General features: G+C 48.3%; 1 protein-coding gene across 1 annotated transcript in view; it reads left to right on the top strand.

The window, feature by feature from the left end:
- The window catches only part of L3MBTL4 (L3MBTL histone methyl-lysine binding protein 4), a 306,581-nt gene that overhangs the window by 256,351 nt on the left and 27,871 nt on the right, over nucleotides 1-22,359 (top strand). The window contains 8 exon segments of the mRNA XM_070221201.1: nucleotides 286-339; nucleotides 342-454; nucleotides 4,738-4,928; nucleotides 6,610-6,771; nucleotides 9,498-9,582; nucleotides 11,745-11,852; nucleotides 12,744-12,837; nucleotides 12,840-12,903. Coding sequence (XP_070077302.1) covers nucleotides 286-339; nucleotides 342-454; nucleotides 4,738-4,928; nucleotides 6,610-6,771; nucleotides 9,498-9,582; nucleotides 11,745-11,852; nucleotides 12,744-12,837; nucleotides 12,840-12,903 — 871 coding nt within the window.

Below are 22,359 nucleotides of genomic sequence, written 5' to 3'. Positions count from 1 at the left end.
TGCCAAGCTAGCTCTTCATTGGCATCAAACAGAGGCCCATAGAGATTATTTGCTTAGCAAATAGCCACAGTCTTCAGGGCCTTATATAACTTTTTTGTGACCATTTTTTTGAAAACGAGCGCTGGTATCAGCTGTGCCTGGCTGCGATGCTGCGTGACCAGAAGACCAGGGTTTGCGCTGCGTCTGCACTTTTCCTAACCTGACTCTGGACCAGTGAGGGGCTGACCGAGATGATGCTCACTAACTCACACGGTCCCTGCTTCGCTCACCCTGCCTCTCTCTCAGAATACTCTGCAGAGCACACACCGCAGGCACTGCACCAGTCAGGCTTCCTGTCGTCCAGTCAGTTCAGCCTTTCCGGGACCTTCCCCTGGGCAGGGAGCAGCCCTGCAAGCTGCTTCCAGGCGTGGCTGGCATCCAGGCAGGCAAGATGGCCTGATGGACAGTGGATGAGGTGAGGTCCTGGGATAGAATGTGTCCTGCTGCTGAGAATTTCTCTTAGGCAATGAATCCACTGTATCAGATTTAAGACCCACACCTGAGGGAGAAGGCAGGCATGATTTTGAGGAAATTAGGCAAGCCCGGTTGGTTTTGTCCTCCTCTCCCAACCTTATCCCAGCTCCATCTCTGTGCTCCACTGCATGGGCCCTGGGCCACCTGGGCAGAGTGCCACGCCTCTGGTCCCACACCACAGATTTAGCCTAGGCTTTGGGTCCTGGCAGCCCCTGTGCTAAGCTGCATTTTCCCTGGGAGAGTTCCCACCCGCAGGAGAGTCTGTGCACCCAGGGCTTCCTTCACTGTGGCCCACAGGGGCGGAGGAGGATCACGTGACCTCACTAGGAGCAGGTCTGCTGCCCCTCGTCCATCCGAAGTCACAGATAATCTGGGCAATCTTACGTTTAATTTTAAAGTAAATTAGATCACAGCATTGCACAAGATTCTGTACAGAGGGAAAAATGGATCCGAAGCTAATATAAGCATGCCTTACAATATTGGTTTTTAATAAGGCTCAGGTAAGCCTCGTTGCTTACTGTATTGCTGTAGAAACATTTCACGTTTACAACAATTTTCTTTTAAGGAATACACTTTTTGACTGACGATCTTTTTCATAAAGGTTGTGTTTTCACTAGTCAGGCCTTAATTAGTGCTTTTTTAAAGGAAGGGAGATCCTGGGCCCTCTCAGGACAAGATTAGAGCTGCATTAAATTATTAAATTAGTCACAACATGGGGGCCAGCCCGGTGGCGCAGCGGTTAAGTGCACACGTTCCGCTTCTCGGCGGCCCGGGGTTCGCTGGTTCGGATCCCGGGTGCGGACATGGCACCGCTTGGCACGCCATGCTGTGGTAGGCGTCCCACGTATGAAGTAGAGGAAGATGGGCACGGATGTCAGCTCAGGGCCAGTCTTCCTCAAAAACAACCCAGCAGATAAAGTAGTCACAACATGTTCACGGAGCACTGACTGCACAACCGGACTTGGTGTTGGTCTAAGCCGTCCTTTCCAGCCTCAGACCAGGAACAGGGAGCAGCAGCCCCTCCAAGGGTGGAGGTTTGAGCGACCCTGCTCCCTCCGCCTCCTCCCAGGCACCTCACAGAATCTCCCTGGTGGATTCCGCCTGCCCAGCCTTCCTCCGCTCTGAGCAGAGGGGCCGGCGTCTCTCCCCGCAGAGCCTGCCCGCCCACCTTGCCGTCCACTCTTCCCAAGGTCCTGGGGGTTTGGGGAATGACTAAATGTGATCCTGCTTCTTAAAGAATGTGCAGAGTCTGCCCCACCTCCCGCTAAGGAATCTTTATCAGCTTTCGAAGCGTGCATCTGCTTCATGAGGAGCCGAAAGAATTAAAACCCGTTTTTCTATCATTGCCATGTGTGGTTTTGCCCTTGAAGCCACACTCACTGTGTGTGATGGAGAGCTCGACTGAGAATTCCTCTCCTGACTTTGAAGCCATCCATCTGAAGTTCCACCTTTTGTAAAATAAGACTCAGAGCGGCCCCTCTTCCCTCACTTGTCACTGCGCTCCTGGCCCCTCACATTTTCACTGTCCTGCTCAGAAAGACGTCTCAAGCAAGGCAGCCACCTGCATCTGTGTGCAGAGCAACTGCGTCCTGAAAACCAGTGAAGGTGATAGATAAGGAAGTGCTCTGGGTGTTTCCGCCGGATGTAAACCATCCCTGGCTCTCCCAAACGACATCCTCCGCTGGCGGACGCCGCAGAGACCTGCCGGGGCTGTCCTCACCTGCCTTTCCAGTGTGGCTGCCCAGGCCTGCATGCTCTTGTCATACTTGCACAGTTGCTACCGCTGCCTCAAACACCCTCCCACTGTGCCTGCCGCCAGCCCCCCACCATCAGCCCAGTGCTCGCCTCCTGCAGGAGCTTCCTGGTTGGGCAAGATGTCCTCTCTGTGTTCCCACTTCATCTGAGTCTGCTGTCGCCAGGCCTGCACTTGTGGTGTGGCCCTCTCCAGATGAGGAGAGCCCTATTTCACTCACTCGGTGTGTACCCTGAGAACCCCTCACTATACCTGGCACTCAGGAGATAACCCAGTAAACGTTTGTTGAAGGAATGTTGAATGATCAGGGCATCAAGAGCTGGATTTTGAAACAAAAGTGGACTATATCTAAGCAGAGAAAAGAAGGGAAGCCATTCTAGGTGAAGGGAAAAACAGGAGATTCGTGGAAGTGAGTAGGACATAAGCCAAGATGTGTCCTTTATTAACACTGATAAAGACAGTGAACAATACTAATATAATGATAGTAAGGCAAGTACTCTTATTTTGCCAATTTTACAGATAGGAAAATTTAGGTACCCAGAGACCAAGGAAGGCCACACAGTCAGAGCCAGGTCCTGAGCTGATCTCTTACTCAGCAAGCACACACTGACCTGGGGCGCCAGGGGGGCAGCCTGGATGGGAGGCTGGGCAGGCTGAGGCCAGGGCTGACCTGCATGTTAGGTGGCCGGCAGCACGAGCCAACTTAGGTTCTTACGAGAAAGTCACTGGCTGAAGATGGTGCTCCAGGAAGACGAGAATGATCTGCAACAAGGTCTGCAAAAAGAGGAAGAGTGAGGAGAGGGAGATGACCAGAAGTCCCCACACCCTCCTGTGTGGAGAAATCAGGGCCCGGACTGGGCGTGGCGGCGGGAACCCCTCCAGTTCAGTGCGTGTTTCGAGTCAAAAGCACAAGAGAAACAGATTGGGTACAGAGAGGGAGAAGCGGAACGAGCCAGTGTGATTCTGTTTATGGTCTCATCACAACACACTTCAGTACTAGATTAGGATGATAATAACGAGCTGCAAGGCATGAAGAGTTCCCCTGAAAGAGCGGAAAATAGTGGTGCTATCACAAGAGACGACACTTTGGGGAAAGGAGCCATCGTGGGGCCGAGTGATAAGGTGATGAATTTGTTATGGGACAGGTCCCTGTGGATTACACGAAGATGAACGCACTCTTCCCAAGGGCAGAAATACGAGATGGGAGTGCCAGTAATGGGTAGGGTGGGGGGTGCTGAATGAACGCTTCCCAAGGACGTGATGGCCCAGAGAGAGTCACTGACCATGGAGCACGGGGACCAAGTGAGACAGTGCAGGTGGAGGGACTGGGAAGAGGCGCTCTGCGGAGAAGCCCGGGCTCCTTGAAAGAGAAGTGTCAAGAGGAGGCGAGCTGTGACAGTTCTGTGCAATAGGGCGGATGCCAGACTGAGGGCAGGGTTCCTGGCTCAGCTGTGGAATTGGGCTTCAGGAGATTTGGAAAAATTGTGTACAATATGTGTCTGCATTTTCCTTGAGAGGAGGGCCAGAGCTTTTATTAACTTCTCAAGGGGGACCGTCATCCAGAAAGAACAGGAACCACTATTGTAGGAACATTAATCAGTGAATGTGAAATCTGGGGGGGCTCCAATGTGACAATTGTCAAGTTTGGCACTGGACGAAAGTGAGCGATTGGGGGGTGATTCAGCGGAAGTAGCTGGTGCACACGCAAGTCTCGTGAGGAGGGGGCAGGTCCCCTGAGGAAGAGCCGCCCACAGGGAGACTGAAGATGCCATCAGGGAGCATCAGGAAAGTGAGGCCACAGTTCCTGAGCTCTGTAATGGGTGCACATGAAGTCTCAGCCTTCTGTTGCTGGAAGAGGACTTAGAAATTTTCTAGATTACAAAAAGCACCATCAGAGAGGCTGTCTCCATCAAGTGCCCCTGCTCACGATGCTTCACGAGGCTTCCAGAACCAGTGTGCGCTCCAAAGAAAACAGCTCTGGTTATCCCCTGATGTTTAATGTCTCTTAGTCCTGATGTCTTCCTAACTAGATGCTGTTGAGGACGAGGACTGTATTGTAAATTTCTTTCAGTGTCCCCGCACTCTGTAGCACATTTCCCAGCCCCAAAATAGGTTCGCCCGAAGACTCTCTGATGGGCTGACAGTGTGGGCTTTGTGATGGTTCTGTTTGTATCTTTGAAAATAAGGCAGCTCTCAGAAGGGGTCCGTTGAGGCTTCCCAGTGAGCACCAACAGCAGAGTTTCCAACTGTTCCAGATGCCGCGGGAAGAATGGCGAGCAGAGCAGCGAGGATTTAAAAAGGCAGTTCAGGGTGAGCAGGAGGGGGTGGGTGGCTGTTCTTTTGTGCTTTGTTCCCACTGGGCTTATCGAAGGGGAATCTCAGTGGACAGGGCAGGCCGTGTTGAAAATGGACTTGTACGTCCCCGTGTTAAGTGCGGTTCAGCGAGACGTAAGGTGGGCATCTGTCTATAGCCGAAGATGAAGCGCAAAGACGTTCCCTTTGCCTGCCGTCCTGGCCTGGGAGGGAGGCCCCGCTCTGCTCCGGATGCTGTGAAGGGAAGCAGCACGGGGCCTGTGAGACATTTCCCAGAGCGTGGGAACCGGCTTTTAACTCCTTTGTCCCTGTGGCTGTTTCTACTCGAGAAGCGTTTTTCAAAGCACAGGTCAGCTACAAAGGTCAGTTTAGCGGTTCTTGAACGAGACGAGACTGGATGAAAGCGCTGCACTGCAGTAAAGGTGATCGTTCTGTGAAACCTTTGTTAGAAACGCGTAGGTGTGGGCACACACTGAAGTTATGGTCAGTGTGAAGTGTATTTTTTTCTCTGGGTCATGAAATATTCTGAAATAGAAGAGTCTAAGTGTTTAAGAATAGGGACTGAAATATTTTTATATCTTTTTACATCTTTATAGCAAAGTATCTTGCGCAGAGTGTGTGTCTCGCGAACGAGTGAGTTAAATGGGGAAGTGAATTGTGTGCAGTTCCCTCCTGCCCGGTGTCCGTGGGCTCTTGAGGGCTGGACATGACATGTGGCAGGCACAATACAGCCGCAGGTGTGACTCAGGCGCGCTTGGTGCTCTTATGGGTACTTGGAGTTCTTACATTCAAAACTACTCTTTAAAGCAGCACATATAAGTCACCCTGGCCTCAACCAAATGTCCCTAAATGTCCATTCACTTTAAAAGATGGCAATCACTTTAAAAGCAATCTTTACACAGGAGGGAGTATTTTGAAAACTTCAGGATACTGCTAGCTAAGCATAGCAGCCCTTAAAACGAAGGGCAAATAATAAACGCCGCTGTTAAAAAATGAGACTCAGGCTGGAAACATGCTCCCCAGTGGACTTGGAGCCGGCACAGTCAGGCACACAGCCACGGGCTCAGCAAGATCAAGAACACCGCCACCTGGAAAGATTCTAGGGAGCAACAGCCTCAGGGAAGCAAGCAAGGATGCCCGGAGGAGCAGGTCGCAGGGAGGCAGGCGGGCAAAGCAACGGGCTGCTCTAAGAGGCCGCGCAACGTCAGCATTCTCAGTCTTTCCACGCTGCTGTGTCATCCTAAAATTAAGGTACTCAGTGTCCTTCCAAGACAGAGCCGGGCTTTAGCGGGGGATCACTGCGCGCAGAGAACTCAGAACCACCCCCCACCCCCCCCCCCAACCCCCGCACAGCCTCCGCAGCAGGTGAGCTTCCCCACGCCAAGGCCCAGGTCCACGGGCCCCGCCACCAGGGCCGCCGTCGCCTCAGGAAGGCAGCCGCGTCCACACAGCTGTCCCTGGGGGAGGCCAAGGGATGGCAGTTTCCTAGTTCGCCACGTGTACCACAAACCTGAAGAAGAGAAGTTCTTACGGGGAGAGTGAGCCGTGAACTTTCTGACACTGCTTTATGGCACTTTAAAGCTGCCACTTCACATTCACAAAACGGGGAGCCAAATGGGCTTTCCATTAAAGTTCAAAATAGAATTTATTCTTAGGGAGAAGAAATACTAAGGATACTGAAGAGTGATACTAAATAATCATCAAGGCCTTTGGATATTTTTACTTCTGGCCAGCAAAGTCTGCCTCAATAGATTGCGTGGAACGTGTTTTTTGCTTTGGAAAAAGAAGGATCAAATAGCGTCAGAATCTCTTTCCAAAAAGACAGAGACTTGCAGGCACGTGGAAGAGCAGACCCGCTGTGAGAGGGGCGCCGGCCGGCCCGTGCCGGGCAGCCCTGGTCTCTTCGCTCTTCGGTTTAACACATTTATTCCCATTTAAAAAATCCAATCTCCTTTTGACACGGACAGCGATTTCTTGGCTAACAATACTAGGAAGGGGGACGGTGATCCTGTTTTCACTTGTTTGCTCAGAAAAGGACCCTTTAGCCTATGCCGGCCGTCAAAGCATCGCACAACCCTCGCGCTGGGAGCGAAGCGCCTAGAGCGCATGCGTGTGGGAGCGCGTCTCCGGGGAGCCCGGGCCGGCGCGGGTACGGCTGCGCCTCTGCAGCTCCGGGTCACGCACAGCAAAACGTGTGTCTTCCAGCTACTGCCTTGCCCCGCTTTTCTATTTTTATTTTTCCTACTATGATATTCCGCCCTTTTCCCGTGAAAGAGTCATCCCAGAAGAACCTTCCTTTAGCGCGGGGCCTCTTAACCACGGCGATTTGGGCAACATCTGGACACATGTTGGTTGCCACAGCTGGGCGTGGGGCGTGCTCTGGGCGCCCAGCAGGCAGAGGCCGGGGATGCTGCAAACTGCTCTGCGCACACAGCACAGCCCCCAGGGAGTGGGCAGGCCGGCGTGTCTGTGGTGCCCGGCTGAGAAGCCTGCTGTCAGGCGTCTCTCCTGGACTCAGCTTGGATTCCTTTTGCCCCACGCCCAGCCTGTGGGCAGATGCCCAGGGTTTTATCTTGCAGCCCCTCGGCCTCCAGCTCTTGGCTCTGCCCTGTGCAGAGCGGCCAGGCCCACCGTGCTCCCCACACAGTGACGGACGCAGACCTGCAGATCCACGCGCCGCCCAGCCTCTCTCCAGCTTTCTTGCACGCGGGTGGCCTCAGCCCTAACTGCACATTAAAATCAACTAGGGAGCTTAAAAATGTATGCCAACACTTGGGCCCCATCTGGCTGGATAAGTCTGGAATCTCTGTGGTGTGAGCCTGGCCTTAAGTCGTTTTTAAACCTCTCCAAGTGGTTCTAATGGGAGAACCACCACTCCAGCGCTCTCTGGGGCCTGCTGAATTCTGCAAACCCACACCTGTAGGCCACAGCCCTCCTCTCCTGCCCTTTCCACCTCTGGCCTTCTGCTCCACAGTTCTGTCCAAGCTGGACTCTTCGCTGTGGATGACATCCACACGCACACTGTGCATCCTGCTTGTGGCCTTGCTCCTGGGAGGCCCTGGGCCGAGGTCTTCTCTATTCACCAGCCCAGAATCACCCCAGCAGAAATCCCACACAGCCAGCAGTGCCAACTCAGCGCCCACCTCCATTGCGGTGCCTTTCTTGAGTTCCCACCTGAGTTACCGTCTGTGCTTTCTGGAAGTCCCAGCTGTTATCCCTCTCCTCTGGATTTCAGCGCACTGGACCGTGTATGATGGTGATTAAAAAGCTGTCCTTTCCTCACCATTTTCCCTCTATTCTCCCACCACTCATTGAAAATTCAGGCTCTACCTGCTCACAGGTTCAGCCTTCCCGGTGCCCAGCAGAGGCCTTGCACGTAGTCATGGTTGGGACATACTTGGCCAGAAGTATAGCCTGGGCGATGATGGGGCCACACAAGCCTCACAGTGTCCCAAGACCCAGAAACATGCCGTAAGCCCTTGCCAGCACCTGCCCCAGTTCCCATAACTCGACCATCAGTATTACAAAGCTTCCCTCGGCTGCCTGCAGATGCCGAACTCCTGCTCCACTCTCCCCTCCACCTCGGAAGGAGAAAATCGTGTTAACTCAGCAAACAGACTCGGCTTCCTGGGCGCGTGGACCGCCAGAGCACCTGCTCTCAGGTGAAGCGGCTCGGAACTGAGCGCTCAGGCCGGCTGGCCTTAACGCCTCCCAGCCCCTAGGCTGGCAGCTGCCATTGCATGGCAGCGTGATGACTGGTTTAGGAGGATTTTTAAAATTCTCCTCATCCCACACTCTGGAAGGATGATTGTAAATGACTCGTGATAAAATACACTTGCAGCATCAGAGGGGCGCTTGACGCCCACACCCTGATTGCCCTTGAAAAGACACTCTGAAATGTTCATGTTAGACACATGCAATGCAGCTGTGAGACGACAGAGGATGTGAGGACAGAGCTCAGGGTCCCCACAAGTGTCCTGACACCCAAGAGTCAGGCCCTAGGGTGCACCTTATGGGTACTGCCCCCGGCTTCTCTGTAAGGTGGAAATCAGCCAGCACTGTGATGTTCTCTTCTGCAGAGCATAGGGAGGGACAGGTCTGCTCACGTCTCCTGGAGGGCCTGCAGGCAGCCGCTGCTCCCAGAGCTCCTGGGTTGCAGAACATTTGGTGCAAGGCCCTGAGCTCCCTGGCCTTCTCCTGAGAGATAGGGGATAGGAGAAGGGCAAACGCACAGGATTCACTCAACACAGGAAGCAGAAAGCCATAAAGAAAACACAAAAAACCAACAAGACAGTTCCTCCTATAAACATCACCTCCAGGATTCGCTTATAATTGCTTCTTACCTTGCCTTCATCCCGTGTTTCAGCAGCGCCAGCCCTTGCCAGAGTGGTCAGAGCCCCGTTGTCATTTTGGTCGTTGGGAGTCTACCCTTCATCACATTTGTTCAGTCAGCTCCCCAAAGGTATCACTGGGGAACACTCAGCCACTTCCTGTGCTTATAGCCAAGGCTTTGTCTGATTTCTCTTATTAAAAGGAATTTGGGGCAAGCGCGGATGGAGAGGGGGGAAAAGGGAAAGATGAGAAATGGAGTTGAAGAGACTGATTTTCTGGAACTCTGGGTTTGGAGTCAGAAAACCTGATCTCCAAAACCATCCCCGGCACTTGCTGGCCCTGCATGACCTTGGGTGAGTTATTAAAGCTCTTCGAACTTCAGCTCCATCGTTGTTTCCCTGGGAATTCCCTTGGCATGGATTCCTCGAGTGCCTGCTGCTGGCCAGGCACCGGGCAAGGTACGGGAGACGCTGCTGAGGAAGACACGGTGTGGCCCCAGGGTCTGCCACATGGCCAGGTGGACATGTCCTCGTCTCTGACAATCATGGTGATATCTGCTTTGCACAAGCCCTCTCTGACCCCACAGGATGGACAGGAGGATCAGAGGAGAGAAGGTTCCAGAGTACCGGAGCTTCACACAGATAGAGACCGTCATTGTCATCATGATGGCTGTAACCCTGTATAGGTCATCCTGGAAATAAGAGACCAGAAAAGTTACTGGGGGCTGGTCTAATTTCTGAGCTGGCAAATACTAATGTAAGTTGATAGTTACTATGTAAATCTCAAGTGTGTGAGGGATTTGAAGTATATTTTACTCAAATGTTGAATTACTATAAACCAAGACATCATTTCAGGTGCATGCTTTAAATCAGGCTTTTCGTCTCTAGTGTGGGTGGCTGAGGTTGTACAGTCTCTCTGGGCTGCGAAGAGCATGCCGGGAGCTTCAACAAAGAGGTAGGAAATGTAGAAATTACATACACTTTTACACCCAGAAGTGCTTTGTTTCCATTTACTGAAGTGTAAATACGAGTGGTTGGTGGAGGCCAGAGAAAGGGGTCCGGGCAAGAAGGGCCCCGCAGTGCAGCTGGGGTGCAGCAGGGCCGGCCTCTGGCTTAGCTTGTTTGTATTTAGCTGTGCTTTGGCCCAGAACGCTGTGGGGCTTGGTGCATACAGCATGCTCAAGAAATGCACTACTGGGACACATGGGCTAATTAATACCCATGGGTGTCAGGAAGCCTCGGCACTGTGACTTCAGGCTCCACTGGGGGCAGGGAGGAATCCCACCCTGGGCCTGCGCCCAGGGAGGAGAGGGTTGTTGTCTACTCCACAGTGAAAGCTGGACCACCCTGACTCTCCCTGCTCGTTACCTGCTAAAGGAGGAAAGCAGAGAAGCCACCAAACCCTTCCATGCAGCCTCTGCTTCCAACCTCCCTCGAAATGCTCAACATTTGCCCTGGAACATCCACGGAGAGTGGGCCCACAAGAGACCAGACCAGCTGCAGAATAATAGTGCAGATATCAGTGATGGTTCTTGTTTATCGTGGCCTTTCCATGGGCCAGGCCCTGTGCTAAGCACTTCACGATTGTTGTCCTTGAGTCCTTGCAACAACTCTATGGGATAGTTCACCGTGAAGAAACTAGGGGATAGCAAGGAAAGGGCAGTCAGAGTCCGGCCCATATCCATCTGATTCCAGAGCCTCCCTCATTGCTCTAGAACTCTCCAAGAAAACTATACCCCTAGAGACTCCAGGATGCAGCACACACTCTTCCTCTCGGGAGTTCAGGGCCTGCATGGTTCAGGGATGTGTTCTTTGAGTTTGGGGCCCTGGACCGCTCAGCGCCCGGCAAGCCCTGTATCTCCAGGGAACTCAGCATCAGGGTCATTATGGCATCAGTCTGGGTAGCTGCCAAAGAAAACGTGAGGTTAGCCTGCTTCCGCCTCAGCCCAGCACAGCTTGGGCATAGTCGGCCTAGCCTCACACATAAGGCCACTCTGCATTTAGAACCCCCATGACCTCCCTTATCCACAGTCCCTTTTAGGTCAAGTTGCTCCAGCTTGGCACTTAGGCCCAGGAGTGTCATCATGGGCAGATCGCCTAACCTGTCTTATCCCGCCTCCGTAAACACAGACTTAGGTGAGGGGACCTTTAAGGATCAGGATTAGTGTGTTAACAGTGCCCAGCCCTGTTCTTGTCCCAAAGGAGGGGCTTAATAAATGGCGGGAATCCAGACCGAGGGTCTCCTCTGGAGGCCAGCAAGGCCTGCTGGCAGCCCCAGCGTCGCCTCAGAAGTCGTTAGGTTTACAGTTGTAGGTTCCTCCTCGCCTCACAGGGTCGTTGGCAGATCAAACACATAGAAGAGGTTAGTCTAACTCCACAAACGTGAACTGTTGTCATCGTCACCAGAGCCACCATTGTTACCTTATTCTTAGGACAACTGGCTATTTGGCCAGCAAATTTTGCGTGAAAACGCTGGAGCTGAACCCAGGTTAGGGTGTGGGAGCAGGCAGAGTGTCTCCTCTGCTGTGGGAAATATGCATTTTACCCCATGGGGAAGATATTCTGTTCTCTAAATAGACAATTTTTCATCAGACGATCTATCGTAAATGCACAGGAAGCTTTTTGAAACTCTTAAAACTTTAGCCCCCTCCTGGGATCCCCATTGATCCTTCCTTCCTCAGTGGGACATTGACACTAAGGGATTTGTATCATTAATTTAAAAGGATCAGAACCACAGTGTTAGGTTCGTGGAAAGGCGTTGCCACAGAAAACCCTTCATTCTGTCTTCTTGGTTCTGAAACCAGGACTCATTCTGATCTTGTCTGTGTGGATAGGTGACGTGGGTAGGACATGCCCACAGTCCCCGGGCATCACGCTGGGGCCCCCAGAAACTGTGGAAACGCGACCTGCGTGGTGGCCACTCGCCATCCCGTGACTCTTGGGTAAGCCATTACATTTCAGACCACATTGTGTTTTAAAAGTTAACAAATAAATATTTATTTCATATGCGTTTTTGTTTGTAATAGTTTGTATTTATCATAGAAAAAAATTTAAGTACAGGAAAGTTAAAAGAAAATAAAAACCAAGCCGCTATTCCACCAGCCAAAGATAACTTCCCTTCACATTTGGTGTAAAGGCATCAAATATTTTAACTATGTATATGTATACATGTGGTCACATCCATCTAATTTCACAAATCAAAACAGATCTTTCTGTATCATCGTGTCATGTTTTGTTGCTTAATGATTCATGAAACATTTTCCAAATCGTGAAGTGTTTCACTGAGTCGTGAATGTTGGTGATGGCCTGATAAGCCATCCTAGGTGATAATATAAATTATTGACTTCTGCTGTTTTTGAAATGATAGGTTGTTTTCAGTATTTCACTATTATAAATAACACTAGAGTGTACTCGTTGCACATTGTTCTCTTGGGAAAAATTCCTGGAGATTTACTTAGTGGATGAAAGTAGCTTATTTTTAAGGCTCTTGATACAAATTCAGACCAAGATTTTTAAAATGTAATAATAGAAATCTAGCCTGGGAATAGTTAGTGTATACTGAGTTCATATTTAACAGAGTGAACATTTTTTAAATTTAACTGAGCTTCAGAGTCCTGGGGGAAGTGGAGTTGTGCTGGCCCGTCATTCTTTGTCGTTCCTGAGCTCTGCAGGGAGGCCACCCCGCCCTGGGACGGTGCCCAGGGCGTGCCCCTCGGCTCTGCGCCCGGGAGCTCCCACAGGGCGTGCCCCTCGGCTCCGCGCCCGGGAGCTGCTCGAGTAGACAGGCTTTTGGGGCAGGATGTTTTCGTTTGTGTTCATTTATTTACGTGCAGCAGACTGATGGCAAAGCCTTGCTGCTTCTGACACAGACAGACATCGTCAAGGTGATGACGGTCCAGCTGGGCCCCCCCCTGAGGACTGATACCTCCTCCTCACGTTCAGGAGCTCCCAGGGCCTCACTGAGGAAGATGCTGTCTCAGGCCAAGAAGTCGGGTCAGGGTGCCTCCTGAGCTGCCGTGGCACCAGGACCGCTTTCTCCCAGCAATGGAGTTGGCCTGCGTTGGTTTACTTTCAGTCTCCCCATGGTCTTATCTGTATTTAATCTGGACCTTTCAAAGTGTCTGTGCTTTACGTGTTTAAAGGATTTTGAGGACTGATCCGGGGATGCCGACTGGGAGGCCCAGGCGCGGGTTCGGTTTGTGAACATCGTTATCTTCCCTGGGGTCTTTTCAGCTCTGAAGCTTTGCAACCAACAGACCGAAGAATCCCGCACATACCCCTTTCTTCTTCTCCCTCATCCTAAAAGAAGCCACTTCTCATTCTGCAAGCATAAAACTCTCGAGTGATAGAATCTCGGGAAGAAGTGGTCATAAATACATTGTCCCTGTTTTCGCCTCACCTTTCGCTCGGCTCAGATTTGCCCTCGGAGCAGAGAGTCTAAGCGATAGAGGCCTGGTGCTTTAAGAAGACTTCATGTGAGACTTTTGTGTACTTTACTCAGGAAAGCGTGAATCTTTAAAAACTAATAATAATAAGCACATTTTTTCATCACTCATTAATTCTTCTTTTTGTTCTGTTGACCATTTCTCGGGAGTGCTCCAGCTCTCCCGGGATGTGCCCAGGAGCAGGGTGAGACCAGTCAGCTGGGCACTGGCCGCCGCGAGCAGACGCTCCCAGGAGCCCACCTGCAGAGCCTGCAGGCGCCCTGGCCTGCCCAGGGCTGTGGGCACATGTGACAGGAGCTCTGTCACACCAGGCCTTGGGCCCATCCTTGCAGACAGAGACACACCACTGAAAGGGAAGGTCTTAGAACAGGGAGCTTGGTGTCCAGCATTTGTCTGAACAATTCTGATTTGTCGCCAGACCTTATTGTCTTGTGTAAGTGACCGGATCTGAGACTCGGCTTCTGTGGAGTCAGTCCCACAGTTTGGAAACACAAGCACCTCTTCTCTTCCACCCACAGAAAGAGCCACAAATGCCCCCATGGAAGCGGAGTGCCATCTTTTTTTGGAGGGAGAGAAAAGGAACAGAAGAAAGAGATTCAGACCTGGCTGTACCCATTTGTTCCGTTAAGCATCTATGGTTTAAGAAAGCGGATTCTGCTTGGAGAGTTTCTCAAACCTTAGGGCACTGAAGAGGAAAAGTTCTTCTCTAAGAGGTGTGCATATGTTACATTTCTTTAGATCCTTGCCTAAATGGAATTTTAATATATTATATTATTGATGTCAATTTTTGTTTCTGTGGAGTTTTATTTGCTGTTTGTTTTTTGGGTTTTTTTGCAGACTGCCGTGCATGATTAAATTTCCTGCTTCCACTATGTTAAAATTTTAACATATTTTAAATGATAATAAACGGATAAAATAAAACCCCGCCTCAGCCCCTCCTGTTGTAATAACTGTGCCGGGCCGCAGCCCCGGGGGGTTTTCTCGGCCTGGAAGAATGAAGGCAGGTCTGCAGGCGTTAGCCGGCCAAGGCCACCAAATGGGAGGACTTGCGGCGTGCTTCCTTAGGGCAGTCAATTTAGGTGTTGATAATTAGAGATTAAATTGGAGGATTTTCTAATTAAGAAGGACTTCAAAATTGTTCATGGTGTAGGCTCCGTAACACATGAGATTTGTGGTTCGTATATGTAATGCATGTCAGTTCAACAGAAGGATCCCGAACAGGACAGCTAATACCAAGCCACTTTAGGGTTGAACTGTTGTGTTCCTAGAAGACAGTGTGATCAGATAGAAATAGCTTGAGCTAGGTATCTAGCCACCTGCTGGACATCCCCATTTTGCCACCCAAGTACCTCAAGCTTGAAAAGGGAGCTCAGATGGCCCCACCCTAGTGTTCCTTACCTGAGTGACCGGTCCCATCATTAGAGCGGTTGCCCAAGGCAGGAAACTAAAATTGTCTCCCTTGTTGTCAGTTTCTGTGGTGTGCATTCTACCCAGGGGACATCACTGAGCATGGAGAGAGGAGAGGTGCACAGTGCGCTGTCAGCCGGCTGGCCCCCTTGGGCTATGGGCATTCACACGGCGCCCCTGCCTCACCTTCTCAGGCAGAGCTCTCTTCACATTCTGTGCTGGACCTACACTGAACTCTTGAGACTCCTGTCTTTGCACGTGCTGATCCTTCTGCCCGAGGCATTTCCCCCCACTGCCCCTTCCTGTGCTCGGTAGTCTTTCTTGACACCATCCATTAGGTTCCCACAACAGCCATACCTGCCCATCACCTTGCTCCTGACTCTTTCTTGTCTCCCCGCACGGTCTAGAGGGTCTGTAGGGACAAAGACCCAGGGTTATTGCATCACTTAGTCCTAGCACTTGGCATGTCATCTGGCACGTACTTGGCGCATAGTGAGTTCTCGTTGCATCAATGAATGAGGCAAGCCCATCAGACTCAAATCCAGATGCCAGCTCTGTCGCTTCCTGAATAGGTCTAACTTCTGCATAAAATGAGAAAATAATACCTGCCCCGAGGGGTTTTTAAATTTGATTTTGAGGATGTGTGCATGTATGTGAATGTAACCTACATAAAACACATAGGGTGCCTGACACCTAATAGTAGCCGTTAAGTAGGTCTCAGGAAGATAACAGCAACAGCGATCTATTTCTTGAACATTCTTCCAGGAATCTCCCACATACAAACTCCTTAAGTTTGTATCAAGCCTGACCCACCAGGAGCCGCTGTTCCTAATGTGGCTACATGTTAGGGGCCAGGCGCATGTGGGGCAGACCCTGGGACGCCCTGGAGGGGCCCTGGTTGCCTGGGCTCAGCTCTCCCGCCCCAGCTGTCACTCCAGCCAGGTTCTGCCCCTCGCCCCATGCGCCCAGGCAGGCTGGAAACAGGAGGAGTTGAAACTTTTCACTCTGCCAAGACGACTGCACTACCCTCAGGAGTCAGGCAGCCCCAGAAATGCCCCAGACGGTATCAAGGCCTTGGCTGCCCCTGGCTACCGTCCTGAGCCCCTCCCTCTCCTCTGCTCCTGATTCCCACTTGCAATAATGAGGGACAAAGCAAAAAATTGCCATAGGCCTTTAAGAAATACAAACTTCTAGGGTTTTAGAAAGAGTTCCTCAAATGAGCATTTGTACAACACATCTTAAGTGTACATGATGATGCTGGAAATTAGATCTTTAGCAAGAATCCTCAGGGAACTGAGGTCTTCTGAGACCCTAGTCTTTGAATGCCTACAATTTCAGATAATTTTTGCAAAAATAAATTTCCGTCACTTCCAACAACCCACAGACATTCCAAGAAAAATCTCTCCTTAATCAGCTCTGAAGGCCTGTTCCTCCCTCTGTCTGGGATTAGATCCTGGCCTTGTATAACCCACGTCCTAAACAGGTTCCAAGAGCGACAGCACTGGAGACTGACTCATTAACAGGTTAGGGCTCTGAGCTGCGACGTCTTTCCTTGCTGAAGGCTGACTTGCAAACGTCCCCTGGACGTCCTGGTCCTTGGTCGACTTAGCTTTGTCTGTGGAGTCTCCTTCTGTGGAGTGGGCTGGAGGCAGGGAGGAAGGGAGAAGAGCTTGGGGTCTGCAGCGAGGCCTAGCCTGAACCCTCCTCCGGTGCCTACCCAGGTGCCTGATCCAGAAGCATCTCTGAACAACCTAGCAAATGACCAACTTGCCACGTTTACTCATTTCTTTTGAAACACTGAGTTTTGATTGCATTACATTTTGCTTCATATCATTTTAAAGAATATTCAGTTTATCTCTGCAACTCCCAGGCCTGACAAATATATTCTTGAAGATGAAGTGTTCCTTTGAATATGTCCTTAATATTTGAGAATATATTCTTCATATTTTTTTCATATAAATTCTTTTTAAAAACTTATTCTCCTTATAAATATATTCATGAAGAATCTATTTGTTAAGAGGCTTAAACATTCAGAATTCTTATAAATATATTCTTCCTATGACTAAATATATTAGTGAATAATATATTCACAGGAAATCTTTCTTCAAAATACATTCTTGTTCCACTTTCTCTCTCATCTCTCTCTGCCTTTCAGTTTGCAGCTGCAGCAGGGAGCTGGGACAGCCGAACTCCTTAAAACGCTGCTGTGAAGAGAAAATGAAAGCTAATTAACTAAAACTCAAGAATTAAACCAGGAAACTCACTGACCGAGCCATTGGGTGAATTGCTGGCTGCTACCTGCTTCCTCAGTGAGATCACCTGCTTCCGAGTTGCCACACCATTGCCTTTCAGGCAGATGATGGATTTTGAATCCAGTGATCAAGAAAACACAGCGCAGCTGCCCCCGTCGAATGCCCAATGCCCAAATGCCCGGCTGGGATGCACAGGGAAGTCCAGAGGGCCTTAAAGGCAGCCATGAAGACTCAGTTCTTGAGTGAAGAGAGCGGAGGACTACACACACGCTGACAGCATGTGTTGTCCCTCCCTTGGAGACCTCAGAGCATTAAGGGCAAAGCTGCAGCGTCCCAGTCACCATTTGCTGGCGGTGGCCATAGGAATGCTGCAGAGATGGAGAAAAGTCAGGGAAAAGTGTTGTCGGGTAAAAAAAGCAAGACCCACTGTTAAAAAGGGAATGAAAAGCTAAAGATGGGAGAAATGAGACTTTGAGTTTAAAATTCTGAGAATTTTTCTGCAAATGGTTCCATTTCATGGGATCAGACTAGTTGTTGGGTGAGGTTTTGCCTGCAAGGCAACACCCATCAATTTCCCATTTATGTCATTTTGAAATTAGATTGTGTTCCTTTTGACTGAGGAATCTATGCGTCAAGGCAGATTGATGCACGAAGAATAGAAAGTGCCGAGAAATCCCACGTTAAACCTAGAATGTTCACACAATGGATCTTTCTCAGTCGTTGCACTGCAACTGATAGCAATTGTATTAAATACGAATGGGGACTGTTTGGAAATACGAGAACCTGTACTCGACTATGAAATAGAGGCCTCAAAGGTCTTTCAGTAGGAAAAAAAATAGCAATATTAGCAGAGTTACTGCTAATATTGGCTCAATTTCTTTACAAAAAAGAAAGAAAGAAAAAATGTGTTTACAAGGTCTGTTCCCAAAGATGCATGAGTGGCTTCATCAGCTCGTTGTGTGACTAGGTGCGTGTGGCACGTGCTTCCAGGGAGGCGGTTGTTTCTCTATAAATTGCTCCATGATTTGAAGTTAGGATCTGCTCTGACAGTTTGCATCAGAAGGCAGCCAAGATTTTGTTTTGCTTTTTCCAAGAAGAAGCAATTCGAATTTCATTTGGCCTGGCCTCTCCAACGAAGAGAGTCAAGCCAGTCAAAAATTAGTTTATTAAAGAAAAACTCACTCAGACAGGTTACTTGGTGTTGGGGATTCCATTTTTTTTCTTTCACTTTTCAACCAATTTGCAAAGTTATCCTCCAGAACAGCCAGCTTACTTGTCTTATTCCTTTTTATTTATTTTTAAAGGTAGATTTGTTTTTCACAAGCCCTTGTTACTATCAGTTTGAAACCTGAGATTGTCCTTCTTGTGCCTACAAAGAGATTTACCCCAGTGCCTTTTAGGCTTGGAAAGTTGAGTCTAAGAGCAGAAGGAAAAATATCACAGACACACATCCATATTGATTCAGAAATTTTCTTCAAAAGAATCTGTAAATTCGCCTGAACAGATGTCCTTGTCTTTGTCCATTGTAGAAATTATTAATTTCATCCATTCAACAAATATTTATTGAGATCGCACTATGTGCCAGGTACGATGGGCATTTGGAACGTATCCGTGGACAAATAAAGAAAAATCTCTCCTTTCATGGAGCTTAAATTCAAGTGAGTAGAGACAGACAAAACACAAGCATAAAAACCTGAAGATGAATAGGAGGGGATAAAGGGAGAAAAGCCCAGGGTCTCATGTAATGGAAATATGACCCTGCTGGTCCCCAGATCTCACAGACAACACGGTCAGGTGGTAGCATTGGGTGGATGCCCCGGCACTTAGGTATGTGATTCACACGACACATACCTACCCAGACCCAGGTGTTGCTGCAATTCTTTCTAGGCCTTTATTCTTGCTCTGCTGTTTTAGACTGTGGAGATGTTCTCAAATCTCCCCACCCAGAACAATCCTCCACACCATGTACCAGAGACACCTCTCAGTACATATTGCTAAGTGGCTGGCTCAAGGGTGTGAATATTATTTTGAGTACTAGTTTGATGCTGGCAATTAAGTAACCTGTTACCTGGAAATTTCTAGACATTTTTCCCTCCCAGATTCTAAGTAGCAATTAACAAGAAGTAATCAGAGATACTTCTAATGTGATTAAGTAAAATTGTCATCAGGCAGGTAATTTTAAATACTTCCATGCTTTAAATACAGAGTCATTAATTTTAGCTCAGTGGTGTTCGGATAATTATTATGCATACATAAGAATTTTAAATATGAATTTATTTTCACATGGCTATGCTTGGTAATCCTGCCACCCCAAAAAATTATCCAAGTAATAATTCTTGCAGCCCTCCAGTAGGGTAGCTAAAGGGTAATAATGTGATTGTGAGTGCCATATTGAACTACAAAGGGTAACATCTTGATGAAATGTGTCTGATAAAAAGGTGGAAAGATTTGGCCTTTCGTATGAGTCACTAAGTACCTAGAGCATGTCCTGCACCCCCATAGGGCCAAGTTTCCAAATTAGTCATTTTGGAGCATGTTAATTTGAAAATTGATTAGCCTTAGAGGATCCACAGTTGTAGAAAAAGCAGTATTTATTTATTTAGCTCTAGGCAAGTTCTCATAAACTGAAAAGTCTGTACCGGTTTGTCAAGACCTGAGTTTGGAGGGGGCTGCTGTTCATGCCCTCCGGGGGAAGAGACCATTTCTGCGTGTCCGAGCAGCTGTTGGTAAGGTGAGAGTCCTCTGGAACCGTGACCACTCTTAGCAGACGTGAGCTAACAGAATCCTATTTCACAATTCCATCTATACTCTGCAGACAATGGGAATATCTGCCTTCAGGAGGAAACAATAAGGAAAGCACTTGCTCATTTAAAAACTTAATCTCAAAGTTAAGTACTCGACTTTTTGCTAGTCTTAAACTGGTAAAAGGTATTTGTTCCCACAAAACCATTCTGCCCTCATTTTCCGTTTCTCAGTAGACAATAAATCATTGCACACACCCATTCTCAGAAGCAACTGCACAGCTCTCTTGACCTTGCTGAGCCTCAGAAAAGAAAGTAATAGATACATTGAAGCTGTGTTCTCATGGCTTGACTAGTTGGGTCATGTGATTATGCTCAGCCTCATTATCTCATTTCCAAAACACCCCTGGTGGAAGCAGTTATGCAGTCTCCTTCAGGGCCTCATTCAACAGAAGCGCTTGAAGAGAAAGATCATGTCTCGTAAAATTTCCCACCCCGTCAGTGCCATACACCCGCGGGGTAAAGAGAATTTAATATTTAACAACTGGATGGTGTATAAGAGTCACTCAATAAATATTTATTGAATAAATAAAGAAGAAATAAACGTGTACTTTTTCAGATCTAGCGTCAATCATTCAAACTTCAGCTCAAGATGTAAAAGAACGGTGTCTCCCGTTCCTGTGAAATCTTCCTTCATACATTTTGACCCTAATGAAATCCATCCCTTAATCTTCTCTTTTCTAGACTAAATCTCTCTTCTTTTCGTCTGTTTCTATAGGTTTTTTAACTCTGAAATTTTCAAGTTTTGCCTCTACTGTTAGGTTTCCTTTTTTTCTAATCTTCGTGACAGCTGTCTGCTTCACAAGAAAGCCCTTAGAAGCCAACTGTTGTCACTCTGACCTCTGGCTTGTTTATGCTATAATTTAATAAAGCCTTAGACATATTCTTTCTCTCTCTGTCCGTTTCAACTCTGGAGAAAGTGTGATCTGGGGGACACGAGGAGGAAAGAGCCCAGAAAGCCAATGAGTCATGCAGCAATGAGATGACTCGCCAGAATGAACATGCTAGGCCTGCGGTCCTTGGAGAGAATTCCCAGGGACCATTCTGTTCACGGTTTGCCAAGTGCTATGCAAAACAAGGACCTAATGAAGAAGCGTTAGGCAAATACGAATCCAGTTTTCAGGCTTGAGGATGTTACCTGAGTACTTTTATTGTACTTCCTGTGTTTGATGTCTCATGTTTCTAGCTTTTTGATTTGAAGACTTTTCCATTTGGCCCATTTCATTTTGTTTCTGCCCAGTCTGAATGTCTTTCTCACTTATAATTAGTACCACATGGTTTAAGTAACTCTGATACTTTCTTATATTTCCTGCAGCACCTTGCCCAGGGCTGAGAACATGGTAGTTCAATAAACTGCTCAGTTACACAAAGTTGGTTGTATAGAGAATTGAAACGTTTTCCTGAAGACCTTACTTTCAACCTGAGAACCATCAATGACATAAGTTTCTTTGAATAAAGCTCACCCACATCAGCCAAATTCTTTCCGGTTCTATCTTTCATGAGTATCTTATGTCATGGAAAGGACCAGACCAATGCGATCTACAATAACGTGGATGTGACCAGAATCAGTATGGCCTAACCCAGAGCACAGTACTCACTGTGATGAGTATGTCAGCAAAGGCAGAAGTCCTGTCTTGGTTGTTAGGTTGAATTTGGGATGTCCATCCAAGTATTCTTGGTTTAGTCTACCCAGAGTAATTATTTAATTAGAAGCTTGGGAGTGGGAAGGGAGAAGAAAACCTGCTTTATAAGAAGAACTCTGGAGAAAACTAGGCAAAGTGTTACCTGATAATTAATTTAATCACTCATTCATTCTTTCATTCATTATGCATTTATTGAGCATTGACTTAAGTCAAGCACTGTCCTCATCATGTAAGCACCAGTAATTACATATGGCATTTTTGATCTTTGAATAGTAATGAATGAATGAATGCCTAAATAAATGAACAAAAGACAGAATTACAATATAATTTTTAAACTGTGAAAAGCCTTTAATAGTTCACACAAATTCTGATAAAGCGTTTCACAAGGCCTGCAAAGTTTCAGTCACATAACGCAGTGGTTTTCTGATCGTTTAGATTGCATCCCACGGAAAAAGACACATCTTAGATCACAACCCAGTTCACACTCACACACAAGTTTCTCCTCAGCTGGATTTTTTTGATGCTGGTCCCAACCCATTAAGCCGATTTCATGACGAATGGATTGTGCCCACAAGTTTGAAAAGCACTCCCGCAACTACTCCATAGCGATGACGCTCAGCTGCCCCCGAGAATCACTGGGAGCTTTGAAAAGACCCTGATGCCTGCACCCTTTTGTGATTCTACCGAACAGTGAGTTAGCAATCACTACTCGACATAACGGGAAAGGCTCTTTTGAAATAAAAACTACTGTTTTCATCACATAAGTAACATGAAAAAATCAAATAGTATAGATACTCATAAAATAAAAAATAAGTCTCTGGCTCAACTCTGTACCCCTCATTTTAGCCATCTGGAGGTAAACATTATAAACAGCTTCTTATGTATCCTCTCCAAAATTGTT

The sequence above is a fragment of the Equus caballus genome, chromosome 8 (genome assembly GCF_041296265.1).
Source record: "Equus caballus isolate H_3958 breed thoroughbred chromosome 8, TB-T2T, whole genome shotgun sequence".
Lineage (NCBI taxonomy): Eukaryota > Metazoa > Chordata > Mammalia > Perissodactyla > Equidae > Equus > Equus caballus.
Note: the sequence above shows the minus strand (reverse complement) of the source record. Positions and strands in the feature narration are given on the sequence as shown.